At 39.6% G+C, this 13880-nt stretch overlaps 1 protein-coding gene across 1 annotated transcript in view; it reads left to right on the top strand.

The window, feature by feature from the left end:
* Window positions 1-6364, top strand: part of MTPN (myotrophin) — a 73608-nt gene extending 67244 nt beyond the window's left edge. The window contains exon 4 of the mRNA XM_061165877.1: window positions 3147-6364. Coding sequence (XP_061021860.1) covers window positions 3147-3233 — 87 coding nt within the window. The 3' untranslated portion in view covers window positions 3234-6364. The remainder of the gene's footprint in view (window positions 1-3146) is intronic.
* The last annotated feature ends 7516 nt before the right edge of the window (window positions 6365-13880 follow it).

Below are 13880 nucleotides of genomic sequence, written 5' to 3'. Positions count from 1 at the left end.
TTAAAAGAGGTACATGCACATGCATATTTAGGACATAAGAGTAGATAGAAACACTAAAATGTTAACGTTAGTTGTATCTAGCTTATAGAATAATGAGTATTATGGGGGCTTTTTTGGTGTTTATTCTGAATTCTGTGATTAGTTTGTGTTATAATTAGGAAAAAGAGATGGCTTATATAAAATTTTAAATACTTTTATCAGCCAGATTTTTTGGGTTGCAAATAGCAGAATTTGACTCTAACAAGTAGAATGTAATTGGACTAATCATAGAATCAGTTGGAGAGTTGGAGTACTGGGCTCAGAAGAGGCCAGAACTGTGCCAGCTGTAAGACTCAGGACAGGAGAAACTTGTCCACTGCCTCTTCTGGGCGACGCCACAGAGATAAACGGGCTCTGACTTCTTGTTGCCTTCTTTTGCTCTCTTCAGTCAAGACGCAAAATCCAGAAGTGAGTGTCCTGCTCTGATGGTTGGCAAGAAAAGTACCTGGCACCTTAAGTTATAGTTTGAGGAGTCCGTCCACACAATGGGGACAAGTGGCTCCCTAGAATGAAATTTAGGATTCTGTTATCAAAAGAAGAGAAGTGAACTCTGTCAGCTAAAAAGCGACAGATATTCACTGTGATATTTGACTTTTTGTTAATGGAGAGTTACAGTTTACAGTTGCTAGTCATAAAAACAGTTACCAATATGAGTAAGAAATAATTGTTTTGTTAAAAATAGAACCACCATATGATCCAGCAGTCCCACTTCTGGCCTTATAGCCAGACAAAACTATAATTCTCAAAAAGATACATGCTCCCCTCTGTTCACAGCAGCACTATTTACAGTAGCCAAGACATGGAAACAGCCGAAATGTCCATCAACAGATGAATAAAGATGTGGTACATATATATACAATGGAATACTACTCAGCCATAAAAGGAGTGAAATTATGCCATTTGCAGCAACATGAATGGCCCTAAAGATTATCATACTAAGTAAATCAAAAAGAGAAAGAAATACCATATGATATCACTTATATGTGGAATCTAAAATATGACACAGATGAACCTATCTACGAAACAGAAACAGGGACATAGAGAATAGACTGGTGGTTCAAAGGGATAGTGATATGGAAGAGGGATGGATTGGGAGTTTGGGATTAGCAGATGCAAACTGGTATATATAGAATGGTGAACAATACGGTCCTACGTAAAGCCTAATGGAAAGAATATGAAAAAAGTGTGTATACATATAACTGAGTCACTTTACAGCAGTAATTAACACAGCAGTGTCTTTCAACTATACTTCAGTTAAAAAAAAAAAAAGAATTTGTTTTGAATACAACTGACCCAATTATTGTCACTTAACCTGTGTTGGCATGCTCGCCACTGAAGTTCTCACTTGCAGATTTCTCTGTCACTTGACTGTAAGTTCCGTGTGTCTCATAATGCAGTTAAAATTACTTAGAAAATGAGAAAGCAAACATTTATATTGGTAATGAGGAGGACTTTGTGATAATTTTAACGCTTGCTAGAATTTCTGTCATCTCCTTCCTGGCTCACCTAATCAGCTTGTACTTTGACTCATCAAGACCCAGCTCAAGCATTACCTCATCCAGAAAGACTCTTGCACCCTCCTACCTCATCCCATTCTGGTTTATGGGCCACTCATCACTGTGCGTAGTGCTCTTTTTGTTCTCATCCCGGTGTATCATAGTTGTTAATTTGTTTGTCTCTCACACGAGCCATACTGGCAGAGTGTATCTTGTTTTTCCTTTGATTCTCCAGCCCCTTAACGCCTGGGAAATCCCATTGAGAGAGGAGTCTGATTGACTACTGTCCATGGGGTCACAAGAGTCGGACATGACTTAGCGACTGAATCACCACCAGCCCCTTACACAGTGTCTATACATACCTCAGACATTCAGTAAATATTTGTTGAATGATCGAATGGGTTTCCCAGAGAAAGGGGGCAAGGCATTCCATATGGAACCCAGCAATGTAAAAAGATATGGAATGGTTCAGGAATGGTGAGACATTCTAGAGGGATAGCACATTGAAGGATGAATGGGAGGAGAGACTGGTGAATTTGACTGACACTGGTCTCTACAGGACCATGTACTCCAAGTTAAGACAGTTCTGAAGGCCTCAGAAACAGAAGAATGAGTGAGACTTGGCAATGGGAGGAAGACAGGACACTAGAGGTTATTTGGTGAATACGTACTGGTTGGGCTGGAGCTATCAGAGAACCCTCAAGAGGGTGCAGTGTTGCTCTCACTAGTAGTTAGAGAGTTCAGACATGGTTTGGGAGCAAATTCACCTTCCATGCACCAGGCACCTGTTTAAATACTGGGGACAGAGTAGTGGACAATATGAGTAAGATTTCTACTTCCATTGAGTTTTTATTCTAACAAGGGAAGATGGATAAGAACAAGACACCAAAGCATATGTACACATTGTCAAAGCTGAAGTGCTGTGTTGCAAGTAAAGCGTTCAGAGCAGCACTCTCCTCGTGAAGCACAAGGGAGCAAGCTGCAAAGAATCTCTCTGGAGTAGAGCAGGGACCCTCCTCCTTTCCCGGCTCACATTCCAGTCACTTACTGCTCAGTTTTTTGGAAGTATAATGACCAATATCATACATGTTCTTTAGGAATTTGCCTAAAAGAGTTATAAGTTCTAGATTTTAAAAATATGTGCGTAACATTTATGCACTCTCCAAAAAGTGTTGCAAAGAAGAAAATGTTGTCACAGTAATGCTTTTTTTTTTTTTTTTTTTTTTTTTTTAGCAAAAGTGTTCTCTCCCCACCCTCCTCATTATGTACTACACACAGGGATCTTCCTATTTAAAACTTAATTAGTTGAGTATTATAAATATTAGTTGGGTATTACAAATAAAAAGTGTATGATATTATAAATAAAAACCAGTCATTGCCTATGTTACTGGCAAGTTGTGTTTGAGGTTTGTATATTTCTAGTGCCTAAAAAATAATCTGATATTTTTACAGCTTAATCTGTATCCTTGACAACTATTTGGGGCTTTTCCTTCGGTGGAACAGATTCCAGGAGCAAAGAAGTTTTGCATGTGCCAAGTAATCTAGCCTTTCATTCTCTTCTCTTGGTTGTAGGCTCATTTAATGATAAAGGCTCTTTCCTGTGTTTTCCAGGGTGCGGATAAGACTGTGAAAGGTCCCGATGGGCTGACTGCCTTTGAAGCCACTGACAACCAGGCAATCAAAGCCCTTCTTCAGTGATGGACGGATGGGCTAACAGCTCTGGAAGAATGACTCTCCTGTGGCCTCACACTGCTGCCTGTCTGTCTGTCACTCTCTATCTGCCAGCTTCTTCAGCTAAAATACTTTTAGAGGGGTGAGGGGAGAGAGAAATTCATAACAAATCAGACTACCAGGAAAAAACAGAAAAAAAAACAATGTTTGGGAGGAGAGGAAAAAATAAGATCAGGCTTTTACTAGGATTCCTGATCAGGTCAGCCTCTTTTCCATTTCCAGTTAAAAAAAAAACAACTGATACCCATGGGAGAGCAAAGACAAAACATACCGTTAATATTTGACCTTTTCAGCTCCCTAGCTAATTTATTAATTAGATTGTGTGGAGGGTCTGATTATACCAAGGCCAACTCTACATTTGGTAGCCCCATCTGTGTGAGCAGTAGTGGCTGCTGTGACGACACTTAGGGTGCTGAGATAAGCAATCCGCTCTAGCCTTCTGCCTTAAGATGCACTCTAGTGGGGATCTCCCGGCGGCGTCAAGAGCGCTGCCTGTGGTTGGTGACCAAATCTCCCCTGGTGACTTCCAGCGTTACATGAGAGCTCGGTTAAGGCGAGGGGGCGCACACTCCTCCGCTGCTGGACGGCTGGACTTCGGGTTTCCTCTCCCCCTTCACATGGATTTCATGTATCTTTAGGTAAAACTGACTAGTTTTATTTATAAAATCTCAAATTTTGGAAGTCTAAAGGAGAAATCATTCCAGTCTGCATTTTTCTTTTTTTCCTCCTCTAGATTCAGACATATAACATTGAAACACTTTCCAACTCCTGCTGGTAGTAAAAGGGGATTTGAAAATAGAATCATAGCCATAAGCCTGTTAGATAAAGAGAGAACAGTTGTCTTAGTACTTATGGATTTTCTTCATTTGCTGTTTGAGTAGATTGGCCTCAGTTCTGTTTGGAGAATCAAGGCACATTCTTTTGGAATGCCTCTCTCAGACCCACCTTGGATGCTGATTACTTACAGTACCAAAGCTTTCACTGGGGTGAGATCTACTGTTTGGACCAGTTTAACCCCATCTCTTAAAAATACGCATGTCACCAGGTTTCCCAGAGTTGTTGATAGGCTTCTGCTGAATGTATGCCAGCCCACCTGCCTAATATATTTTTGTTTCTTTTCTCTTTCATGCATTGCATAAAATGGGACACCTTCAAATTATATTCTGTATTTTTAAAAATACAGTGCCCTAAAATGGTGTTCTGACCTGCAGAAAATAGTTAGACACATTTTCTAATGTTTATTTCTTGAGCAGTACAGCTGATTAAAACATATACCCTTAAATTTGCTGTCCTGCATATAAAATAAGATTCATTCGACTTGCCATCCATATATGCTTACTAAAAATACTGGCGTTTTTCCTTAGCCATGTCATGCAATAATTGAATGTACCTCAAATTTTTAAAAGTGGGGGGAGGGTGGGTTAGGGACTTGTATTCAGATTGTGGTTAATAAAGAATTAATGACAATTTTTTAAGGCCATGTAGCATCCTATAGCAGGGTTAAACTAGTACCAAGAACAGTCAGCCTGGCCAATAACAAATTTTACTGACCAGTTGCTGATTGGTTGGTTGATGTGTGGGTTTGTTTGTGTGTATTTTTCCCCAGTGAACCCTTTTTTTATCCTGTGGCTTTTTCACTTAAAACTAGCTTAACCCTGGAATTTTCCTGTGTCCAAGTAAACAATCACAGAATACTAGTTTAAATACTTTGATACCTGTGGCTAATTCTGCTGTCTTGATGCAGGCTATTCGAGTTGGATTAGAAGTCAGTAATCAGTGCTTTATGACATCACTGAACTGAAACACAGTGGTCCTCGCTGAAGGTGGAGGGCACTCTGTCAGTATGTACTGTCAGCGTACAAGGTGTGCTGGTATCTTTGTTTTCGCTTCTTGGCATATGCTGTTTAAGAGACTCGACTTTTACTCTCTACACCTTTATTTTCCAAGTGTTTTCTGTAGTGGGCTACTGTAGAGAGTGTGCTGTTCTATCATTCCTAAACCTGGTCTGCTTCCTCCAGTCACCTGGTCCAGAGACCACGTGATTCTTTGTACAGTTTATCCTGGTGTTCCTTGTAATGCAGTAGAGGCTACTTTGCCTTCCCTCTTCTTTCTCAGCCATTTTGTAAACCCCGTAATTATGAAGCGGTTGCTTGAGAAAATAACAGATAAACATAGAATAGACTGACCAAGATGGTTTAGAGTTTTTTTTTTTTTAACTAGGTTATTTATAATGTATTTCTGAACCACTTGGCAGAGAAATTTACAACACTTAATGTTTGTATTTTGAGTAAAGAAAGCTAAAACCTTGTCTGCTTTTTTGGTACTACATGCATTAGTAAAAGGTTAAGTAAGTTTTGTTCACCACTGCAGTAATATTTAACATCTCAGAAAAAAATTTTGCATGTTTTGTAGTTTTGTATTAAGTCAGTCTTTTCAGATGCACTATTTCAAGTGAAAACAGGTGGTTTACCTGTCTACATTAGTATCCTAACAGATTCCCCCTTGCAGCTTCCGACTGGTGTCTTGAGACTTACAGTTCAGCTCCGGCACCGGAATCAACCCAGTAGTTCTCTGCACAGCTCACCTTCTAAACCCAGTGGGGCACGAAGGAGAAGTAGGTGGATGCCATGGGTGGAAGCTATCAGCAAGCAGGCCCTTCATTCATTGATTTCCTTCCCCCAAATAATCGATTTCAAATCTATATGTACTTATTTGATTTTTTTCCCCTAAAACTTCAACTAAGCTGCTGTTTTCTTCCATGCAATATTGTGTACTCGATTGTGTATAGAAGAAGCTGGTGAGAGTGCCCTCCTACATAAGCAATTGCAGTGTTTGCATGCAAAATTTTAAAAAATTTAAATTGTCCTGATTCTATTTTGTAAATGGAGAAACAATCATATCTTTCTAAGCAGTAATGGAGGAAGACTAGTGCTTTGTGCATTTTGATATATTTGAGTTCATTTTTTCCACAATGTAATACATTTGACACAGTTGGGTTTCTCATATTATCCTAGTTCATGTACATCAGAATGCTAAATAATACTGTGTTTAAGTTTTGTGTTGCAAGAACAAATGGAATAAACTTGAATTGTGCTACAGCCAACGTGTCAGGGTTTTTCCTTTTTCTCTTCCCTCAGTTACTTTGGGTTATTATCACCTTCCTCCTCTAGTCTTCTTTACAAGTGTATCAGTACTTTGCCTTAAACTTTAATCTGAATTTCCCCCCTTTATTCCACTTCTAGAAAGAAAATAAGACTAGGAAAGATTTAATTGAAATAAACTGTACTACTCATCTCATTGAGAGGTTCTGCTCATCTGTCAGTTTCCCAGTACACACTGTTTGTTTGTAATCAATGTTGAGATTACTATGAGCAGGCTGTAACTGGGAAACATCAGAGTGTCAGGATCTTAATAGGTATTAGAATAGTATCAAGCTAAACCTCTTTAATCCTTTCATATGCTTATTTAAGCTATCACAGAACTATCACAATATATCAGACTTATCACAATATATCACAGTATATTAGATTTTGTCCTCTTTCTGTAAGACCAATTATTCTCAAAATGTGGTCCCTAGACTAGCAACCATAACCAGGGAACTTGATAGAAATGTCCAGCCCAGGCCCAGCAATCTGTTACAATAAGCCTTCCAGGTGAATCTAACGCACACAAGTTTGTACAAGACAATAAAGAGAAAAACAATCAAAAAGCCTCCAAACAGGATGTCATCAAGGGTGGCTTCCTAGAGAGGAAGTAAACGGAAGCTGCTAACACATGCAACAGCAGAACTGGACACCTGAGAGAATTTTAAGATAAGCTTCCAAGTTATATTCTGGGTAAAAAGTCGGATTAAGATAGAATAGCGGTTCCAAAGATATAACACTGGTAAGAATGATGCGTGTATTCACTTGGTTGTGTCCGACTCTGCAACTATGGACTGTAGCCTGCCAGGGTGCTCTGTCCATGGGGATTCTCCAGACAATACTGGAGTGGGTTGCCATGCCCACCTCTGGGGGATCTTCCCAACCCAGGGATTGAACCCAGGTGTCCTACATTGCACGCAGATTCTTTACCGTCTGAGCCACCAGGGAAGCCCAAGAATACTGCAGTGGGAAGCCTATCCCTTCTCCAGGGGATCTTCCCAACCTAGGAATTGAACCAGGGTCTCCTGCACTGCAGGCTGATTCTTTACCAGCTGAACTATGACCCTTCATTATTAGGACTTTTCCCTGAAGGATGTCCCATCAATCGCTGTGGACAGTATTTCCGTGGTCTCCAGCAGCAACCCATGGTTACAGTCCTCAGCTGAATTGCTGAGGCTTGAGCCTTGTCCAACCCCTTTCTTTGAATTCCTGAGTGAGGGGAACATGCAAGGAATTTGGGTAGATATGTCATAAATCTCATGCTTATGTCGCAGGTCATGGGGCTGGCTCTAGTCCAGCTGTGTCCCTGCTGGCTTCTGCCTGGCAGTCTCCTACTTCCAGCAGGAGAGCCCTCTGGGAGACAAGGTGCCTTCTCAGCTCTGCTGTCCTATGGAGGCATCAGTGCTTTGGTTGTGGATTCTCCACTGCAGTGGGTGTACCACCGACTCGGAAACAGCCACCCTTGTGCCAGCAAACCATCTCCTGTTTTAGATCCACCGTCTTCCCCAGACACTAACCAGATCATCACACATCAGCCATAGGATATTTTTCTAGAGTCGGACACGACTGAAGCGACTTGGCGCACACAGTAGAATTTATCAGCAGCTTTAGGAACACCTGATACATAGCAGACATCTACTGTATTTGCTCTGAACCACTAATGTCAAATCATTATACAGTCAAATGCGAGATAAACTTTGTTTTAGTAAATCCTAGCTAAAGGATTACTGGCTATTGGGATCATGGGGCTACACCTAAGCGTCATTGTACTCAAATATTGGCCAAGCAGCTTCAAAAGTACCACTGAACTTGAAGACCCAAATCAATGAAGTAGAGACAAATAACAGTCACAATTATACACTGAGGAAATGCTGACCATGGGGTCAAATGTAGGTCACTGAGCTGTTTGTAGTGTATACTAAAACACAGCTGTAAATAGAGAAGCAACACAAAGGATGGTCTGGCCACCCTAGCAACTTCTACGCATTCTGCAGCTGCAGCAGAGCAGCCTTTTTCACCTCATTTGGATAGAACGATGGGTCACAGGTCTGGCAGTGTTGACAGGCCACAGCATCTTATCACACAAAGGAAAATAATGCATAGACAATTCCTAGCTACTGGATGCTGATTTTGAAGACACTACTAGATAACTTTCTTTTTAAAAAAGAAGCTGTGTTTTTCTAAGGTTTTTTTAACTTAACAAATCTAAGGTTGTATCCGATATCTGTGTATCTTCCTGATGTCTAATAATGTCCTATATGCACACCCACCAAGTCTAGCCATGTGCCACTATTGGTGAATTGTGAGTCCAATTTCAGTAGGCTTGAAAGTACTCGATCTAAGTTAATTTAGTTTTACTAGTAAAATTTTTAAAAATATTTATTGTCTTACAGCTAGGAGTTGTGCTGAGAACTTTTTACATTGGTGGTGGTTTAGTTGCTCCGTCGTGTCCAACTGTTTGCAACCCCATGGACTGTTAAACACCCTGCAGGCTCCTCTGTCCATGGGATTTCCCAGGCAACAATACTAGAGTGGGTTGCCATTTTCTTCTCCAGGGGAACTTCCCAACCCAGGGATTGAACCTGGGTCTCCTGCATTGCAAGCAGACTCTTTACTGACTTGAGCCAGCAAGGAAACCCCCCTTTTATATTATCTTATTCAATTTTCATAATAATCATATGCTAAAAAAACATATGTTAAGGAAAAGAGAATATAAGGTTAAATAACTTGCTCACAGCGAGTAGTTCTGTTTATTGATTTTAGAGCCCACACTCCTTCAAATTAAGTGAAGAGGAAAAGCTGTTCTCTTCCAAAACCAGAGCTTATACCTGCTCCCTTGCAGAAAGTTCAAGGAAGCCCAGCAGCCCTGGTACTTTTCTTTTTTTTTTTTTTAGTATATATTTATTTATTTATTTGACTGCATGAGGTCTTAGTTACAGCACATGGGATCTTGTTCCCTGATCAGGGTTTGAACCCGGGCCCCCTGCATTGGAAGCACAGAGGCTTAGCCACTGAACCATCAAGGAAGTCCCCCTTCTTTTTCTTAATAATAGATCTCCAGAACTTATTTTGCATATCAGAAAACTTACAGGGGAGGGAAGGTCTGGGAGTTCAGGAGTAGCAGGTGCAAGCTATTATATATATGATGGATAAACAACAAGGTCTTACTGTATAGCATTGGGAAATATGTTCAATATCCTGTGATAAACCATAATTGAATGTTTAGACATAATTGAATATTTAGACATAATTGAATGTCTATTGAGACATTTTTAATCAAATTATTTGGGAATTTGCCTATTTTTAAAATCAAATTATTTAGGTTTTTGTTTTTGTTTTGCTATTGAGTTATGGAAAGAAAGTGAAGTCAGTTAGTCATGTCCTATTCTTTGCAACCCCATGGACTGTAGCCTGCCAGGGTCCTCCGTCCATGGGGTTTTCCAGGCAAGAGTACTGGAGTGGGTTTCCATTTCCTTCTCCAGGGAATCTTCCCAACCCAGGGGTTGAACCCGGGTCTACCCACATCAAAGGCAGACACTTTCCTGCCTGAGCCACCAGAGAGGATCCCTTTGAGTATATAGTTTCTTATATATTTGAATATTAACCCCTTATCAGCTATATGGTCTGCAAATATTTTCTCCTATTGCGTAGGTTGACGTTTCATTTTGTTGATGGTTTCTTTTGCGGTGCAGAAGCTTTTTAGTTTGATGTAGTCCCACTTATCTTGTTTTGCTTTTGTTGCCTGTGCTTTTGATACTATATCAAAGAAACCATTTCAGAAACCAATGTTAGAAGCTCTTTCCCTATATTTTCTAGGAGTCTTATTGTGTTGGGGCTTTAAGTCTTTAATCCATTTTGAGTTGAGTTTTGTATATAGTGGGAGATGAGAATCCAATTTTATTCTTTTACACATGGATATCTAGTTTTCCCAACACTATTTATTGAAGACAATCTTTTCCACAATAAGTCTTCTTGGCTTCTCTGTCAAATATTAGTTGAGCATATGTATATGCCAGAATTTATTTGTTTTCTTTTATCCTGTTCCATAGTCTGTGTATATATCTGTTTTTATGCCAGTACTATATGGGTTTGATTATGGTAACTTCATAACATGTTTTAAAAATCAGGGAGCTTTGTTCTTCTTGCTCAAAACTGCTTTGGCTATTCAGGGTCTTTTATGGTTCCAAATTAATTTTAAGATTGTTTTTCTATTCCTGTAAAAATGTCATTGGGATTTTAATAAGAATTACATTGAATTCATAGATCACTTTGGTAAATATGGACATTTCAACAATATTAATTTTTCCAGTCTGTGACTGTGGGACATCTTTCCATCTGTATCTCTTTTATCAGTGATTTATAGTTTTTAGTGTACAAGCTTTCACCACTTTGGTTAACTGTTCCTAAATATCCTATTCTTTTTTGCACTATTGCAAATGGAACTGTTTCCTTAATTTCCTCTTCGTTTGTTTTTGGCCACACTGCACGGCTGGTGGGATCGTAGTTCTCTGGCCCAGGACTGAATCTGGGCCTTCAGTGTAAGAGCACAGATTCCTAACCCCTGAACCACATTAAAATTCCCTTTATTTTCCTTTTTGGATAATTTTGTATATAGAAATGCAACTCATTTTTGTAGATTGATTTCTGTATCCTCTGACTTTACTGAACTTGCCTATTATTTCTAATAAAGTTAAAATTACGTATTTGAAACTAAACACTATGAACCTGGAAAACCTATCATCATGCACCCAGGCTTATCAAAAATTACTATTTAAGGGAGTTAGAATTTTAAGACATTTTGATGTTTCACATTTTAACTGAGCATCTATTATGGTCTGGGCATTATGCTAAATATTTCCTAGGAACTAACTCATTTATACTTCATAAAACTATAAGGTAGGACTATTTCAAACGAGAAAACTAAAGCTCAGAGAAGTTAGGTAACTTGCATATACTCAACTGCCATATACTGGTTGTAGGCTGTGCTTCCTACATAAATTTCCTCTCCAACTCTCAGTGAACCAACTTATGACATTTTATTCAGTAAATAACACATTTTCCAAGTTCTTAAACATTTTATGATTCTATAAGAAAACATTTTATGAGTTTGTTTATGATGTTAAGCAATTAGATGAAAAGTATGATGTAACATGCCTTGATCAATCACTTCTCATGACAAATTCTGCAGAGACGACATTTAATTTTTAGTTTGAAAAATAGCACTACTTGAATGTACTGTTTTTCTGGCATCTAGAATTAATATATAGATCAAGAATCAGCACACTATGTCCCACAGACCTAACCTGCCCCACCACCTGTTTTTTTTTTTATAAATACAGTTTTTTATTGGAACACCATTTTACATCCATTCACTTAACACGGTTTATGGCCTCTTGCACACTTCAAAAGGAGAGGTGAGTAGTTGTAACACAAACTTGATAGCTCACAAAGAAAGCCTAAAATATTTATTCTCTGGCCCTTCACAAAAAAAGCCTGCCAACTCCTGATATACTTGTTTAGTTCAGATAGGCTAAAGAAAACTCTGTAGGATTGACCGGAACCTAATTAGAGAGTGATCAGCAAGTCATTGGAGAATGTAATGTGTTAAATGAAACAAATTATTAATAAAAGCCAAGCCTATAAATGGGCTTCCCTGATAGCTCAGTTGGTAAAGAACCTGCCTGCAATGCAGGAGGCCCTGGTTCAATTCCTGGGTCAGGAAGATCCCCTGGAGAAGGGATGGGCTACCCACTCCAGTATTCTTGGGCTTCCCTTGTGACTCAGCTGGTGAAGAATCCTCCTGCAATGCAGGAGACCTGGGTTCAATCCCTGGGTTGGGAAGATCCCCTAGAGAAGGGAAAGGCTACCCACTCCAGTATTCTTGCCTGGAGAATTCCATGGACTGTATTGTATAGTCCATGGGGTCACAAAGAGTCGGACATGACTGAGCGACTTTCACTTTACTTCAAGCCTATAAATAGGGCACCTCTCTTCATACCTAGGATAGATTATTACAGTAATGGTCCCCAGTGATCATGTCTGGGTATGTAGGCTTTGGGCCATGAGTGACCTCAGGTGAGATCAAATTGCAGAATTATAAACAAATATATATGGTTATTTTAAGCCACTAGGGTTTTTGGTTTTTTTGTTTTTTTATGCAGCAAGAGATAATGACACCCCACCCTAGATGGAGGAAATCTGCTGATGAACCATCAGGAGCATCACCTGGGGACAAGAAGATATGTCTCATTAAAAGGAAAGCATCATCCTTTTAATCATGACCAGATCATGACCTCCTTATTGCAAAATTCAGATTTAAATTGAAGGAAGTAGGAAAAACCACTAGGTCATTCAGGTATGACCTAAGTCAAATCGCTTATGATTATACAGTGGAGGGGGTGAATAGATTCAGGGGACTAGATCAGATAGACAGAGTGCCTGAAGAACTATGGATGGAGGTTTTAATATTGTACCAGAGGCAATGACCAAAACCATCCACAAGAAAAAGAAATGCAAGATGGCAAAAAGCTTGTCTGAGGGAGGCCTTACAAATAGCTGAGAAAAGAGAAGCAAAGGCAAAGGAGAAAGGGAAAGATACACCCATCTGAATGCAGAGTTCCAAAGAATAGCAAGGAGAGATAAGATCTTCTTCAATGAACAATGCAAAGAAATAGAGGGAAACAATAGAACGGGAAAGACTAGAGATCTTGTTAAGAAAATTAGAGATACCAAGGGAATATTTCATGCAAGGATGAGCACAATAAAGGACAGAAATGGTATGAACCTAACAGAAGCAGAAGAGGTTAAGAAGAGGTAGCAAGAATACACAGAAGAACTATACAAAAACGTTCTTAATGATCTGGGTAACCACGATGGTGTGGTCACTCACCTAGAACCAGATATCCTGGAAAGTGAAGTCAAGTGGGCTTTAGGAAGCATTACTATAAACAAAGCTAGTGGAGGTGATGGAATTCCAGTTGAGCTATTTCAAATCCTAAAAGATGATGCTGTGAAAGTGCTGTACTCAATATGCCAGCAAATTTGGAAAACTCAGCAGTGTCCATAGGACTAGAAAAGGTCGATTTTCATTCCAATCCCAAAGGAGGGAAATGCCAAAAAATGTTCAAACTATTACACAATTGCACTTATTTCACATGCTAGCAAGGTAATTCTCAAAATCCTTCAAGGTAGGCTTCAACAGTACATGAACCAAGAACTTAAAGATATACAAGCTGGATTTAGAAAAGGCAGAGGAATCAGAGATCAAACTGCCAATATCTGTTGGATCATAGGGTTTCCAATATGGCACTAGTGATAAAGAACCTGCCTGCCAATGCAGGAGACATCAGAGACAAGTGTTCAATTGGGAAGATCCTCTGGAGGGGGGCATGGCAACCCACTCCAGTAGTCCTGCCTGGAGAATCCTAAGGACAGAGGAGACTGGTGGGCTACAGTCCATGGGTCACAAAGA

The sequence above is a fragment of the Dama dama genome, chromosome 18 (assembly GCF_033118175.1).
Source record: "Dama dama isolate Ldn47 chromosome 18, ASM3311817v1, whole genome shotgun sequence".
NCBI lineage: Eukaryota > Metazoa > Chordata > Mammalia > Artiodactyla > Cervidae > Dama > Dama dama.
This window is presented reverse-complemented; position numbering and strand designations above follow the sequence as displayed.